This window comes from Pinus tabuliformis, chromosome X (assembly GCF_031772625.1).
Source record: "Pinus tabuliformis cultivar Carrire ecotype Pingquan chromosome X, CPIR1, whole genome shotgun sequence".
NCBI classification, from domain to species: Eukaryota; Viridiplantae; Streptophyta; class Pinopsida; order Pinales; family Pinaceae; genus Pinus; species Pinus tabuliformis.
In genome coordinates this window covers 1,172,973,163-1,172,989,219 of record NC_142308.1, presented here as the reverse complement: position 1 = coordinate 1,172,989,219, position 16,057 = coordinate 1,172,973,163, and the positions used below count along the sequence as shown (strand labels likewise).

The 16,057-nt window shown below is 38.4% G+C and overlaps 1 protein-coding gene across 1 annotated transcript; it reads right to left on the bottom strand.

Moving 5' to 3' along the window:
* Positions 1 to 432: 432 nt before the first annotated feature.
* Positions 433 to 6,741, bottom strand: LOC149144100 (ABC transporter C family member 10-like). Its single transcript, XM_089452032.1, is given in 14 exon segments — positions 433 to 600; positions 749 to 988; positions 1,107 to 1,170; positions 1,270 to 1,575; positions 1,687 to 1,901; positions 2,002 to 2,128; positions 2,130 to 2,297; positions 2,401 to 2,565; positions 2,693 to 3,298; positions 3,478 to 3,564; positions 3,712 to 4,032; positions 4,127 to 4,348; positions 4,605 to 6,493; positions 6,726 to 6,741. Coding segments are annotated over 14 exon segments (4,554 nt in total). The 3' UTR covers positions 433 to 472.
* Positions 6,742 to 16,057: the final 9,316 nt, after the last annotated feature.

The window sequence follows — 16,057 nt, the reverse complement described above, 5'->3', positions numbered from 1 at the left end:
CAAAAATAATGGTGTCACTTGTGTGTTTGTCTATTCTTTCTGTTTATGATTTTTAGATGGTTGAGACTGCATTTGTGTTTATTTTCAGTATTTAAATGGTTAAATAACTTGTTAAAAATTTAAACAAGTAGGTGAAATAAACCAGATAGTGCAGGAAGAATTTCTAACAGGTTAGACTTAGAAATTTCAACAGAGACCTTTTCAGGCCCTTATGCACAAAAACACATTGTTCAAAGTATTTTTTTATGAATGAAAATTCAGGTTGCAACAACAGATGAGATAATTTTAAACAACTGGCCTCCCAAATTTTCGTAGACCCGTCATTTTGATCGTTGTTACAATGAGATCTTATCTAACACGAGAATACATCAATTGAACAATAAGGTCACCAATGCTACAATTAGCCCTTCATGCAAGAGTTAAAGCATCGACCAAAGATCTCATGATCTGGGCAGAGAGACCAAAAGGTTATTCATTTAGTGCTTGTTGCATGAAGAAGAGCATTTGATGTGTGGGACCAATACTCTATCACAAGCCTTCCAAATAACGATCCTTCCCTTTCCATCAGCTTCAATGGATGATCACACTCCACCATCTCACCTGCATGAATTCAAATCAAAATCATTCAAATTAGGTAGAAATGAATAGACTCACTTTCACTACTGTCCATTTCCTCAACTACAACAAATTCAGTTGAAACCAATCCATGCATACAACACAAAGATAAGATACAATTATAGGGCCTTACCATCACTGATGGCAACCACCATGTCACTGTCCATAACAGTCGGTATCCTGTGTGCAATGGTAATTACAGTGCAATCTACAAATTCCTTTCTAATTATTGTCTGGAGAATGGCATCTGTAACATTGTCTATTGATGTTGTTGCTTCGTCTAGAACAAGGATTCGACTTTTCCTTAGAAATGCACGTCCGAAACAAAATAATTGTCTTTGTCCTACACTCCAATTCTCCCCATCGTCCCCCACTGCATTTTATTGATCTTTTAGTGCCACGAAAAACTTGCAAATCTAACAGCCAAATTCTTGGCCTCATGTCAAAGAATTCCATGACATTTAAAAATATATATTTAATACAAAATTTACCTGGTGCATCTAGGCCATCCACCTTCCCTCTTACAATGTCTCCAAGTTGACACTCGTTCAGAACCTTAATAAAGAAAGAAAATAAATTCAAAGCATTATTTACTATTGTCATTCCACATATGATAAATTCAATGAGATGTTATGTTGAATAGAATTTACATACTTCCCAAATTGTCAAATCTGAGTGCTCAGATAATGGATCCAAGTTGAAGTGAACAGTTCCTCGAAAAAGAGTTGGTTCTTGAGGAATAATCCCAAGGCGCGACCGCAAATCATGAAGCCCAATAGAGGTAGTATCCAAACCATCTATAAGGATTCTACCCCCTGCAGGTTCCACTAATCGAAAAATAGCACTAATGAGAGTGGTCTTCCCACTTCCTGTTCGCCCAACAATGCCAATATTTTTCCCTCCCTCAAATGTACATGTAATGCCCCGTAAAACAAGGGGGTTGTTGGCTCTATATCTAATCTGCACACATATCAAAATATATTCGACTGCAAACATCATAAACCATTCAAATTTTAGTTAAAAAAATAAATGTTAACACATTCATCTTGTTGGAATGCACAACTCAGGTACCTTCAAGTCTTGCAATTCCACCTTCCCATGCGAGGGCCAACTATCTGGTGGTCTGCAATCTTCTATAACAGCTGGTGCCTCACTAGGAATGTGCATGTACTGTTTGATGCGTTCTACAGAAACAATGTAGTTTGCAAGTGTACATTGGATGTGAATACTGGAAACCAATGACATGTTCAATGACAGACCATATGATAGTGCCATCCCAACAAAACCTGCACCAATTCAAATGTTAGGCATCATCATCGTATACATAAAAGCATCCAGTAACAGCAGATATCTCCCACAGACGACCCTTAGTTTCATCGTTCATACCATGGTTGAAGCTACCCTTTGGGAGTAGAACCATAGCAACAGCAGAGGAGCAAAGAATAGTTGCACTTAACATCTCTAGACGCTGAATCAACCATTCATTTGCCGAGAAACTGTAGAAAAAAGGGGTTCGAGTTTTTATCAATAAGTTCTAAGTTCTTCTTTAAGAACTGATCCTCAACCTTGAAAGCCCTAATGGTCATTGTTCCTGCTATGGACTCGCCAAAATGATTTGCAATAGGTGATTTCGTTGTACCATTCAATCTCATCAGTTCTTTAGCAGAGGCAAAATAGTATTTCTGATTAAATTGAACAAACAAAAAATCAATTATAGCTTCTCTCACAATATTCATAGTGAAGTACAGAGTCTTCTCAAGAAACTTGTGTGAAGTGGCGTTTTACCTGGAGTTGAAAGGTCAAATAAATCATTGGAATGGCTACAAACAAAACTTGCCATGTTACAATAGCCACAACTCCAAGACTGCTATAAGCATTCATGGTAGACGACATGGCAAAGACAAAAGAGAAAGGAATGTCTACATCGAGAATGTTGAATTCTGAAGAAACCTGAAAAAGGAGGTGGGGAAGATAAATGTCAGTAGTTTACTACCTTGATGTACATCAAATTTCACTTTTTGTTTTAAGGAGCAAAAAGAAAAGAAGGAAGCCCATGGTGATTACATAAAATACTTACTCTGCTTAGAACTCTTCCCAATGGAGTTGCATCAAAAAATGCCATTGGTGCTCGGAATAAAGAACTCAGAAGCTCAGAAAAGAAGGACTTTGATGCCTCAAGCCCCCAAATAACACAAAGCAATGACCGAAGGAATAAGAACAATATAGATGTGAACCCAATGGCTGAGTACATTGTTATTAAACTTAATACACTGACTTGAAGACTTTGCACCTTTGCAGCCATCCAAATATTTCCTAAAATCTGCCCAATCAGAAATATAAGATGACCAAGACCAGCACAAGAACAATATAAGAAACCTTTATTCTGTTTCAAATAGTCAATATATGGCTTCAAACCAGTGTCCCCAACTTCCTTCTCTTCCCTTTTAACTAGCTGATCCCCCTTGGGAGCTCTATTTGAAATCAGTCGTTCTTTCTGTGATTTGCTCCTTTGAATTTCTCTCTCTTCATTAATCGGTTCATCTTTTGTGGATGGCATCGTGGCTGCTGATTCATTGGAACCAACAGTATTCTTGTGTGCATTCACAAGCTCCCTAAATACCTCACTCGAGACCAACAGTTCCTGATATTTCCCAGTTTGATGAATCTCCCCATCTACCATCAACTACAAAAGAGAGAAACTTTAGTGTAGAAATTCAAAGAAAAATTGCCAAAGCTATGAGCATTAGATATGTTAAAATTACAGGAGTTATAATTATGTGCAATCTGTTAAAAAACTTCGTCAAAATGTTGTATACAAGCAAACAAATAGCTTCCACATGGCTACGACAACTGTTTACTAACCAGAATAACATCAAATGCCGGGAGAAAATCAACTTGGTGTGTTACGAGGATTACTGTCTTGTTTGACAGTGCTCCCATTATGTATTCCTACACATCAAAATCCGTGATTAATAGGATCTGCGGAAGCTAAAGAAAATGAAAATCATTGTTGTATAAAGGTGCAACAAGCAAATTAGTAACAGCTACATAATAACTTTAAAAACCTTTATATTAGAAGGAAATCACCATATTAACCTTAAGCAGACTAGTAGCTGTATGAGCATCAATAACACTGAAAGGATCATCCAATAGATAAATATCAGAATCTTGATATAAGGCACGGGCAAGCTGTATCCGCTATTTCTAGCCACCGCTGAGATTGACACCTCTTTCTCCTATTTGAGTCTGATCACCGAAGGGAAGATTCTGGAGGTCTTTATCCAGCAAAGACTTGAGGATAACTTCCTGATATTTTTGCTCGTCCATGGGACACCCAAATAATATGTTGTTTCGTACTATTCTAGTTTGAATCCATGCAGTCTGAGAAACATATGTGAGGGTGCCATAGACTTGCAACTGCAGAGGCAGGGTTGAGAACAATAAGAAAGAGAATAAATCAATTTAAATGGTTGACAATGTTAAGGTAAGGAGGTAAATAATTCATACTCACACTGCCCCTTAACTTTGGTACTTCTCCAAGTATTGCAGCTAAAAGAGTTGATTTTCCAGATCCAACTTCTCCACAAATTGCCAATTTTTGGCCATGTTTAACCTCCATATTTATGTTTCTCAATGCGGGCTTTGATGAACTGGAATCCCAACTTAGTGTTGCAGAACTGATAAGAAGAGAGTGGTCAGAGTTCTGAAGAAATACACGCTCAACCACCCGATCCTGTAATTCAACAGCCTCAAGAAATTTGATGATATGACTTAATGAGACCTTTGCTTGAATGATAACAGTAATTACATAAGGCATTAGTCGAATTGGTTCTTGAACAAGGCGCAAAGTGGCTATGAACGTGAAAATGTTGCTTGGAGTAAGAGTTTATGTTTCTCAATGTGGGCTTTGATGAACTGGAATCCCAAATTAGTGTTGCAGAACTAATAAGAAGAGAGTGGTTAGAGTTCTGAAGAAATACACGCTCAACCACCCGATCCTGTAATTCAGCAGCCTCAAGAAATTTGATGATACGACTTAATGAGACCTTTGCTTGAATGATAACAACAATTACATCAGGCATTAGTCGAATTGGTTCTTGAACAAGGCGCAAAGTGGCTATGAACGTGAAAATGTTGCTTGGAGTAAGAGGAATTTTAAAAAAATAGCAAGTTATAAACGTTACAGTCGAAACCAAAACGAGAGATGACCAAAACAACAGCGAATTATAGGCTTTCTGAAACTGAACCGCAGATAGCCATTTGAACTCTACCTTGTGCAGCTTCTCAATACTTTCTTTGAAGCGTTCCTCCCATGCATGCAATTTCAGTACTTTCATATGCACCAGAGCTTCTGTGGTAGCCCTTAACTGCTGATCCTGGGCTGACATGAGTTCAGTTTGAAACTTATGCTGCAACTTTGCCAATGGAGAGTTAAAAAGAACGGTAATGATGATAACTGCCAAGGCCGAAAGTGTGGCCCATCTAATTGCATGGAAGAGGATGCCTAAAGAAAATATAAGCTGGAGTACTATTGTCCAAGTCTGATGAAACCAGAAAGGAAGTTCGCCAATACGATAAGCATCTACCACCATATAATTCATGATTTCTCCAGCTGTATGTACCTGTTTAGCTTCATTGGACAGCTTTAGTTGTTTCTGATAAATTGCTACAACAAGTGAAGAGCGCATTTGCAGACCAATCCGTCTAGTGCCAAAATACCATTGCCTTTGAGATATGGACTCTATGGTCTTGGCAATAAAGAATGTTCCTGCCAAAACAAATCCCTCATATTTGAATGACTGTCTACCTTCTGAAAATCCAATAAAAGCATTCAAAACAAGTGGTCCAGAAGATAGAGTAAGTATTTTGAGAAAAGCATAGAACCCAGTCCTTGCCAGATTTTTCCACTGACAGAAAACCAAAGCCCAGAAAACTGATGGAGTGCCAAATGGGTTTTTCTGTTTTTTCCTCAACAGTTCTTCTGTAAATGTTGTATAATTATTCTTTGCTTGATCATCTCCACACACACAAGTCAAATCATCTTCTTCTAGAGGCTTCTTCTTTCCTTTGGACAAAAGAGAATTAAACCACCAAAATGTTATCCTGCTGAAGAATCCTGCCTTGGAAAAAAGAGTTACAATGGAATTTAGCTTCAATGTTATCTAATCTTCCTCAGAAAACCTCTGGCTGGAGTTGAGATACCCATGATTTCGGTAATCCCTGCCTAGAAAAGGTTCTGACAGAAGATCATCCTCTGAACTCTTCAAATCCTTTTTCGCAGCACAAATGAGCATCAAGCAACATGTTAGCCATGAAACAAGGGAGAGAATAGTGCCATAGGGAAGCTCTCTGTCATTGATGAAATTCAGTCCAGCTGAAACACAATCCACTGTTCCGAGCAAAAATGACACGATCCACCAAACACGCACAAATGTCGTTACAGACCACGTTAGCCCACTCGTTACTGTTAATCCGAGTGTAAACCATGCCAATCCTTGCACTAAAAGTACAAGCCATTCGTGCAAGGGAGTTAAATCAAACCCATTTCCCAATTTCTCTTGTAAAAGCCAAATCCCCAATCCCAAATTAATCGCACCCAAAATAATATTTATCACTGCAACACATGTGCGAAATGGCTTTCGAGGTTTCACATTTCTCAGTATGCTCGTCCGCCTTACCCACTTGATGAGAACGATGGACCAGAATGTCAGCAAGAAGACTAAATGTATGAATGCGATCAGAGCATGTTTGCTGCATGAGGTCAAATGGAACGTGTGTAGTAATTCAGAGTAGAGAGATGGGGGTAAACTGCAGTTCTCTTCACAGCGTTGAGCAGGGGACAATGCATTTGGGGTGCCACAAAAGTTGTTCCAGAGCTCTGGGTTGATAAATCAATTCAATGCAAGACAATTAATAAAAAAATTGTAGAAGTTCTTGACAAATTTCATCTACCATAACAATCTTATAAACATATGAATATCATATTATATATATGCCATATGACCAGGGCCATGCTACCCATTTTGTTGCAAAATCCGTGATTTCAAACAATAGAAACAGGATAACTCAGACTGAAAATAAAAAAAATATAATCAGAGTAATGAGATTACCTGTAAATATTGCCATCCTTGTTCTGTAAACCACATCCGAATGAATGTTTTTGATATTTTGATTTAGAGCTGGGTCACTGACATTCTCAATGTGGATTGGGGAGTCTGCACTGTCTGAAAACAAGTTATTGATGGTTTTGTCCTATCATATTCTCCTCTCATAAGCTTTTAAAATTAGTACACCATTAAACTACATAATTTGTTAAGCTCTTTCCTATGCCCAATGCATGAACCTCCTACTTCTGCAGTCTCCCGAATGCTCCCTGAGTTTCCTAATCGACTACTCAAGGCAATAAGGGAAAAACTCAATCAGCCAAGAGAACTGAACTTTCCCCAATCAGACAGAAACCATACTCTTTCACAGAGTACTTTCCCCAATCAGACTAGAAACCATACTCTGTTACAGATTATTCAAGTCAAGTCACCTCAGGCCTGTCCAAGCTCTATACTGATACATTTAATGGAGGCAAAGATGCCAAAGTACACTGATCCAAAACAGTGTAACAAACCTTGGCTACTCTTAAATAGAAATTCCGTTCCCAGTAAACATCTTGGACAACACAACCTTCTGAATCTATGTGACATGGGTGCCCCGTCCACCCTAAAATGAAAAACAGAACACCCTTGTATGTAAATAAAGCAAAACTATCCCAACCTGACCATCTGCAGTTCTTTCAACAAGTTGAGATTAAACTCAAAACCCAAATATGTAAACTATCAAGAAAAAACTACACCCTGTCAATACAATGTCATGAAGCCCGGCTAGACATAGACAGAAATTCCATTCTCAATAACAAGACTACCTTACAAACCCAATCGGTGCCACAAAGAAGATGACCCATGTATCATAGATCAAGCAAAACTATAACAACATGTACTCTTTCAATACAGTGTCATGAAGCCCGGCTAGGCATAAACAGAAATTCCATTCACAATAACAAGACAACCTTATAAACCCAATGGGTGCCACAGAGAAGAAGACCCATGTATCACAAATCAAGCAAAACTATAACAACTTTCCCCTGTGACAGTCTGCAATTCTATCAACAACTTGGGGATGAATCCAAAACCCAAATCTGTAAATATCAATGGAAGCAATCACATAAGACACTGAAATAAAGTGACCTGCATGAATAACAAGCATTAACAAACAATTTTACTGAATCAAATGCGTTTACTCTGCGCTACCAGTCTAAAACCAATAGCAGATCAGCTTCTGATCTATTAGCAGTTTGACGAAGTGTATTCAAAACAAATACACTCTGAAGCTCCATGCGACGCCACTGTCATCAGGTCCAGGGATCGATTCTTGCCCTCATGCAGCCTCCTCTGCAGGCCTCGTCATCATTTTTACGCCGTCCTCTGCACGAACCCTTCACTGCACCCTTCACTGCAGGTCCCCGCCCTCCTCTGGAGCAACTCCGCCTGCGCCCTCCTCAACACCCCCGCCCTACTCTGCATCAAACACGGATATCCACGCGCAGGACGCGTTCGATAACGTGGTTAGGGTAAACGGTTCAATAACTAATCGCATTACGTTTTTTTTAATGTTTTAAAACATTTTTTATTAAATTAGACGGCTGATTTTTGTTCAATCGTCTAACAAAAGATCTAACGACTACGATTAAGATAAAAAGGCATTTGGGGGAGTTCATTTAAGAGGGAAACGCCTTACGGTGTAATTATTGTGACCATATAAATTATATATATATGAAATGATAAATAAAGATTTTCAAAACGAGGGTTCATGTGAAATGTTATATTAATGTTTTATATGGCGAATTCATTTCATCAAGCTTGCCATTATTTCCATGAAAAAGTGAAATATATAAGAAATTATTTAAACATAAAGATCACATGGATTACTCCATAAGTATTCAAAACTAAATATGAATATACGCGTGAAAATTAAAAACTATAAGATTAAATATGATTTATGCTATCCAAACTATTAAAAAGTAAAATATTCAAACCTAATTAGAAATGATCGAAAATTAAATATGGCTTTTGTTTAAACTGGTTATTAAAGATGTTAACATTATTTGAATTGTTCTAGATCTTAAAACGGATCTACTTTAAATCAATTATTAAACATGATTAAAAGTTTCTCGTTAAAACATTTTTCTAGTAATTAACATCAAATAGATTACAGTTTAGACAACCTATCGATGCATTATATCAATGCACTTGGAGAGAACCTAACCCTAATGCTATACCGTTAGGATCTTTGCTGCGAGATTCTCTTGATCCCACCCCGATACCCTTTTCATCCCAACATCTACTCAGCTCAAACAACCAGTTTTGGACGATAGAATCAAAGAAAACCCCAAAAAAACAATGCGCCTATATATGTAAACTCTAAATTAAATTTATTCATCTGTCCATATTGCCTTACCTGTAAGCATAATCCAAAGCATTTGTTGTTTTGTTTATTTCATGTTGAAAATGTCGATCAATCCCAAGGCATTCCAATGTGTCAACACTCTGAAGACGTTTGACTAAGTCATGATTGCTATCTTCTTTCACTCAGAAGTAAATGCTTGATTTCCTGTACAACCTTTTGAACACGTTCATAATATGCAGGTGCCTGCGTCCAATGTAATGCAATTCAAATATACAAATGAAATATATAGAAAAATCTAATGAATAGCCATTTAAAAATTAATAAAGAGAAGATGACAAAGCTTTTATTGTGTAGGAAGTTTTTATTTTGCTTCTTCTCCACCTCTGCTTTGAGTTTATGTCCATTGCTGATTCTCAGAATATTTGGTGGGCGCTGTCAAATAATTGACTGCGCCCATGTTAGTCTGATCACAGAATATTAAATATTAGACCAATCAACAATCCAGATAAGGATGCCCCACTTAGACACCATCACATTTTCACTTTTAAATAGGGAACATCCACTCTTCAATTTATCTCATCTTCACTCACCTCTTTCACTTATACTTCTCAACCATATTAAAAAATATATTCAAGCTTAACATCAAACATAAAAACTTCTTTCCCACCTTGGAGTGAAATTGATATATTAATTTTGCAGAACTTAAATTTCAAGGTACGCATTCACTCAATATATAACATTGTTGAGTGTTTTCCTCAACTCCATTTAATCCAGTTGCTTAATAAGAATTCCAGTTAATTTCTCTACCTATTCAACAATTTGGGGGCAACTTCTATAACGATTATAAAATATGCATATCTCAGGTTTAACAGTCAAAAAATACACGGATTATTCATATTTTGATGTTGACTATTCCGAAGATTGTCGATATTGTTCTAATGACTTATAAAACCTAATGTACAATTCAATTCAATAGCTTACACAGAAATGCCAAAGAAACCCTTACGCTATTCAATGAGAAACCCTAATGTCGAGAGTGTAAGTACAAGGTGCTTAAAGTTCAGTAACCTCACATAATGCACAGAATGTTTATGGTGCTTCATTGCCCTTAATACACATCACAAGGAAACAAGACTCGAACAAGATTTTAATCATACTTATTGGGAAACAAATGTGATACTAAATGGAGAAATCTCAAAATAAGAGTTCATCTTCCTCCTTAGAAAGTAATACCTATTTGTTGATGTGTGATTTCGATGCTACCATGAAGACACATGATGGATATGAGTAGAACATGTTGGATTTACAATTTGAATTTTATATTCTAGTTTATTTTACGTAGTAGCAAATAATCAGGGATCTCCATTAAATAAAAATCGTGCGGAGGTGCAAGAAATCCACGCTTCTCGCACCTTCACACTACTACACCTCCACACTTTTGCATTTTATGAAAAACAACTTCATCATTAATAATTAAATTTAAACTTATCATCAAATAAATCATAAATAAATCAATTTAATCACGGTCTCTCACATAAATAAATCAATAAATATGATGCTTATTCCTTTGTTATTGTGTCCTTGAACATAATCAATGAAATCTTGGTTAATCTTGGTTCATACCTTGCAAGAACTCTGCCTATTTTGGGCTCTTTCATTGGCATACAATAATTCAAAGATTTTGTGAATGATGAGATTCCATAAGTGAGTGGAAGAGGATCGCGACGAAGAGGAGCGAAAATAAGCAACGGACCAGGGTTACGGGTTGCAGCGGGAGTTTTCATCCATGGAGGGAGGCTCAGGAGGGAGATTTGCTCCCTCCTACAAGGAGGTTGTGGCCAGCAAGGGCAAGAAGCCCCCAGAAAAAGTCAGAAAGGTTACGGAAGAAGGAACGAGTAACCTGGAAGAGGAGGAAGAAGCGGTGAAAATAAAAGAGAACTGCAACACTAAAGACAAGGAGGAAGATGACAATCATCAGGAAACAAAGGGAAAAAAACAAAAGGGACCTTGTAAACCCAAAGCTGACATAACACCTAGAGTTGTATTAAATAATCCAGCTCTGCAAGCGCACAGGGAGCACATGCAAACCTACGCAATCATCTGCAAATTCATGGGACTATGGCCCACAGAAAAAGCTTTATAAACAAGGATTAAATACCATTTGAAACCTAAAGGGAGCATTGATCTACACCTTGGGTCAAAGGGTTTCTTTACAGTGGTGTTCATAAGTATTGAGGATAAAGACAGAGTGTTTGAAGGAGGGCCCTACTTCTATGCAGCAGCAGGCCTCTATATGAGGCCATGGAAGTTGAACTTTGTCCCGGAATGAGAAACGTTCACTTTAGTCCCGGTCTGGGTAAGACTCTATTCTCTACCTCTTGACTACTGGCAACCTGAATCGTTAGCTGCCATAGGCAATAAATTAGGTAGGTTTCTCAAAGCGTCAGAAGCCACTAGAAGGGGAAAATATACCTCCTTTGCTAGGATATGTGTTGAGATGGATCTATCAGGAGCTCTGCCGGATGAGGTGATATTGGAAATTTTTGATGAAGAGTGGGTTCAAACAGTGGACTACGGGCATATTCCGTTCAGATGCCATAGATGCCATGAACATGGCCATCTTCTCAGAGATTTCCCTCTAGGTAAAATAGAGAACAAAAGAAAACCTAATGCAATGAAAGACCTGAACAACTTTAACAAGGTGGCACATAAAGGAAAGGGTACCAAAACGGGGCAAAAGCTACAGCAAAAGGAGGGGCAACAAGGTAGGCATAACCAGTTCCAAGTTCTGGAAGAGAAAGAAGAAAGAACAACAAAAAATCAAGCAAATGAAGGAAGTATGGGAGATGAGGAAAAAGAAGAACATCATGAACAAAAACAGGTAAATGATAAGTAGATAGGGACATTGTTAAGTGACACAGAACCAGAGATGGACCAAGAAATGACTCAAAGTGAAATGGAACTAGAGGAAACTAAGCTACAGGAGATCCTGGAAAGAGAGCACCTGGATCTGGAAGGATTCTTAATTCAGGGTACATCTAGTGGGGTAGAATCGTTACCTCAGGAGGAGCTCAATAGAATACAACAATTATATTTATGGAAAACTTAGGAAAAGGGTTTGGAGGGAGCTAAAAACAAAAGCAGGTTGAATAGCGAAGGAGTGAAAACGATAAAATCTACTTCGAGCTTAGCACCTAGAAATCCAAGAAAAAAGAGAGGCAGAAAGAAGCAGAATGAGCTACTGATGGAGTGTGGGAAGCTCATGATAGATTCAGGTAAGATGAAAGATCTTACCAGCTACTCCTTCACAAATATTTAATCATGAAGTTTTTTTCTTGGAATATTAGAGGATTAGGCAGTAAAAGAAAACAAAGATTGCTTAGCAATAGAATGAAAAAGCCTGTTCTAGATATAATTTTCATCTAGGAAACAAAATGTTCCATTCAAAAGTTAAGGCAACTACACAACAAATGGCTCAGTAGGTTTGAATATCTAGAAGTTAAAGCAAAGAATACGGCAGGAGGTATTCTCACTCTTTGGAACCCTCAAAGAATTGACATAATCGATGCAAAGGCTGCAAGGAATTATTTATCAGTAGTGATTCAGCCTGAAGTGGATAGGAGTACCTATCTAGTCACGAATGTGTATGGCCCTCAAAGGATAGAGGAGAAACTTAGGCTGACTGATTCCCTTGGGAATCTAAGGGAGAGACATGCCGAAAAACCCTGGATCGTGGGAGGGGATATCAATATGATAAAATCACTTTCGGAAAAAAAAAGGTGGAACTAGAGCACTAAGTAAAGACTCTTTAGCATTTCAAATCTTTACAGAGAATATGAAACTAGTGGATGAGGAAACAAACAATGGCCTCTTCACTTAGAATAACAAGAGAGGTGGGGAGTCTCAGGTAGCATCCAAGTTAGATAGATTTATTATCTCTGAGGATCTAATGCTATTAGACAAGGAAATAACAGCAAGTGTTCTTCCCGTTGGAGGCTCAGACCACTGGCCAATTCAAATGGAGATCCAGGGTACAGGCACCCCCCGGAATAGACCTTTCAGATTTGAGAATATTTGGCTTTCACACCCACATTTCATCAGTAATATTGAAAAATGGTGGGTAGAATATCTTCAGATTCAGGGAACCAAAATGTTCATGCTTCATAAAAGATTAAAACACATAAAAATGAGGCTTAAAGAATGGAATAAGCAGGATTTTGGCAATATCTTTGCTGAAAAGAAATTAGTAGAAAACAAAATGCAGAAACTCAACCAAGCTATGATCACGAAAGGCTTCGATAAAGACAAAAATGATCTAGTGGAGAAACATCACCAAGACTAGGAGAACTTGTGTAAACAAGAGGAAATATTCTAGAGACAAAAATCTAGAGTCCAATGGCTAAAAGAAGGAGAGCGTAACACGAGATTTTTTCACAGATCCACCATGGCGAACAGAGCACACAATAGAATTTCTTCAATAAAAAAGGAGGATGGACAACTCCTCCAATCCCATGAAGATATAGAGGTGGCGTTAGTTCACCACTTTTGAGAAATAGCCAAGGAAAGTAATCCAGAAAGAGATCATTATATCAAGGACTTAATAAATAATATACCTAAGCTAGTGTCAAGAGAAGACAATTTCAACCTCAATAGACCAGTGACTGGAGAAGAGGCCAATGGATTTCTCAACGAAATGCGAAATGGCAAAGCACCAGGCCCAGATGGCTTCAATGTTGATTTCTTTAAAGCTTGCTGGAATATTATAAAAGTGGATATTTTGAATGTTGTGGAAGACTCTAGGATAAACAAAAAATCTTGAGAGCTCTCAACAACTCCATCTCCCTGATCCCTAAATAGGAAAATGCTCAAACACCAGACAGGTACAGACCCATAGCACTTTGCAATGTGGTATATAAGATAATATCCAATGTTGTGGCCAACAGACGTAAACCTCTGCTACCTTCCCTGATTTCAGGGGAACGATTAGGATATGTTGAAGGCAGACAAATTCTCGACAATATTATTCAAGCTCATGAGGTGGTTCACTCTTTAACCATCACAAGGAGAGTTGATATGATCTTGCAACTAGATATAGCAAAAGCGTATGACAAGGTGAACTGGTCCTATATCAGGCAAGTGATAAAGGCGTTTGGTTTTGATCACAACTGGGTAAGATGGGTCATGGCCTTGGTTACCTCCTCCAGTTTTTCAATTTTGGTTAATGGCTCTCCTTCGAATATTTTTCTTCCTTCAAGAAGTCTGAGGCAGGGGGATCCGCTTTCTCCCTTCCTATTCATACTTATGACGGAGGGCCTTGGCCGATCAATCAAGCATGCCAGAGTTATGGGAAAAATTCAAGGGCTTCCACTGAAGGAGAATGGTCAGGCTTTGACTCATCAACAATTTTTTGATGACACCATGTTACAAGGTATCCCCACCACCAAAGAGGCTAGGGCGTATAAATAAATTTTGCATGATTTTGCCTTAGCTTCAGGTATGGAAGTTAACCTCTCCAAATCCAATTTTTTTTTCTTTAATACTCATATTTCTATTCAGAGAAATATCTCCAGAATTCTAGGCTTTTAGAGGGATTCCCTCCCTTCAAAGTATTTAGGAGTTCCTCTCATGGCTAAATCCCTGCACAAAAGCATTTGGGAATCGCTGATCAACAAAATGCAGGATAAAGTCAAAAATTGGACAAACAGATCCTTAAACATGGCAGGTAGACTTGTGCTAACAAAGGCAGTGCTCCAATTAATACCAATTTTCATGCTTTCAGCACTTCCAGCCCCTTGGGGAGTTTTGCAGTAATTCAGAAACATCCAAAGAGACTTTCTCTGGGGCAGGGAGGAAGCTAGAAAGAAGTGGGCCTTGGTCTCTTGGGAAAAGATCTGCAAACCCAAGAATCGTGGGGGCCTTGGCCTAGATGACCCGGAGATCCTAAGCAAGGTTCTAGGGGCCAAACTCTAGTGGAGGTGGGTGAAAAATCCCAAGGCGCAATGGGCAAGCTTATGGAAAGAAAAATATGCTAAATCCTGGCATCACACTGATCTCATAAGGATGTCTGGTAACATAAAAGGCTCTACCATTTGGAATAAAGCCTGGGGGAACAAAGGTTTAGTTCAACTTAACAGCTTTTGGGAAATCAGAGAATGAGACCTTGCTCTTTTCTGGGAGGACAACTGGCAACAAGAACCGAAACTGTTAAGAGGGGATTTTTGGAACCTGAAGCATGAGACAGATACCCAAGGTTTGACTAGAGTGAAAGATTTTTGGGATTATACCGACAATACTGGAAAATGGAGGACTTGGAAGAACATAGAATGCAGGAATGATAGAAGGGTGGAAACAGAAGCAGAGGCTCTTGGAAAAATGTTGGAACAAAGAATGATCTTGGTGTCTGAAGGGCAAGACCAAATCAGATGGGGAAACAACAGTAAAGGCAGCTTCAATATTAAGGAAGCAAAAAGTATTCTCCTTGAGCTGGTTACCCAGGCCCCGAACAGAACCTGGCTTAACCTTTGGAAACATCAAGGTTGGATGAAGATCAAACTCTTCATGTGGTTGGTTCTTCAAAGGAAAATCTTGACTTGGGACAACATAAGAAAGAGGGGAATATTTGGACCTTCTATATGCCAGCTTTGTGGAGCCCAAGAGGAAAGTATGGAACATCTTCTCAACAGCTGCAATTTCACCTCCAGACTATGGGAGGCTTCTACCATCATCTTTCGACAGTCTGACAGGGACAAAGAGAGTATTCACAACACCCTCAACAGATGGAGGAGAAATTTTTTGGAAAATGAAGTTCTCAACCTAGCTTGGGCTCTCATGCCAAGTTTTATTATTTGGAATACATGGAAAGAAAGGAATAAGAGAATCTTTAAAAATGAAAAGCATCCTGCTCATCACCTGTTTGATCAGATCTTAAAGCATGATCAAGGATATAGTCAACTCAATAGTCAGAGATCTTCCCAAAAACCCTCCCATA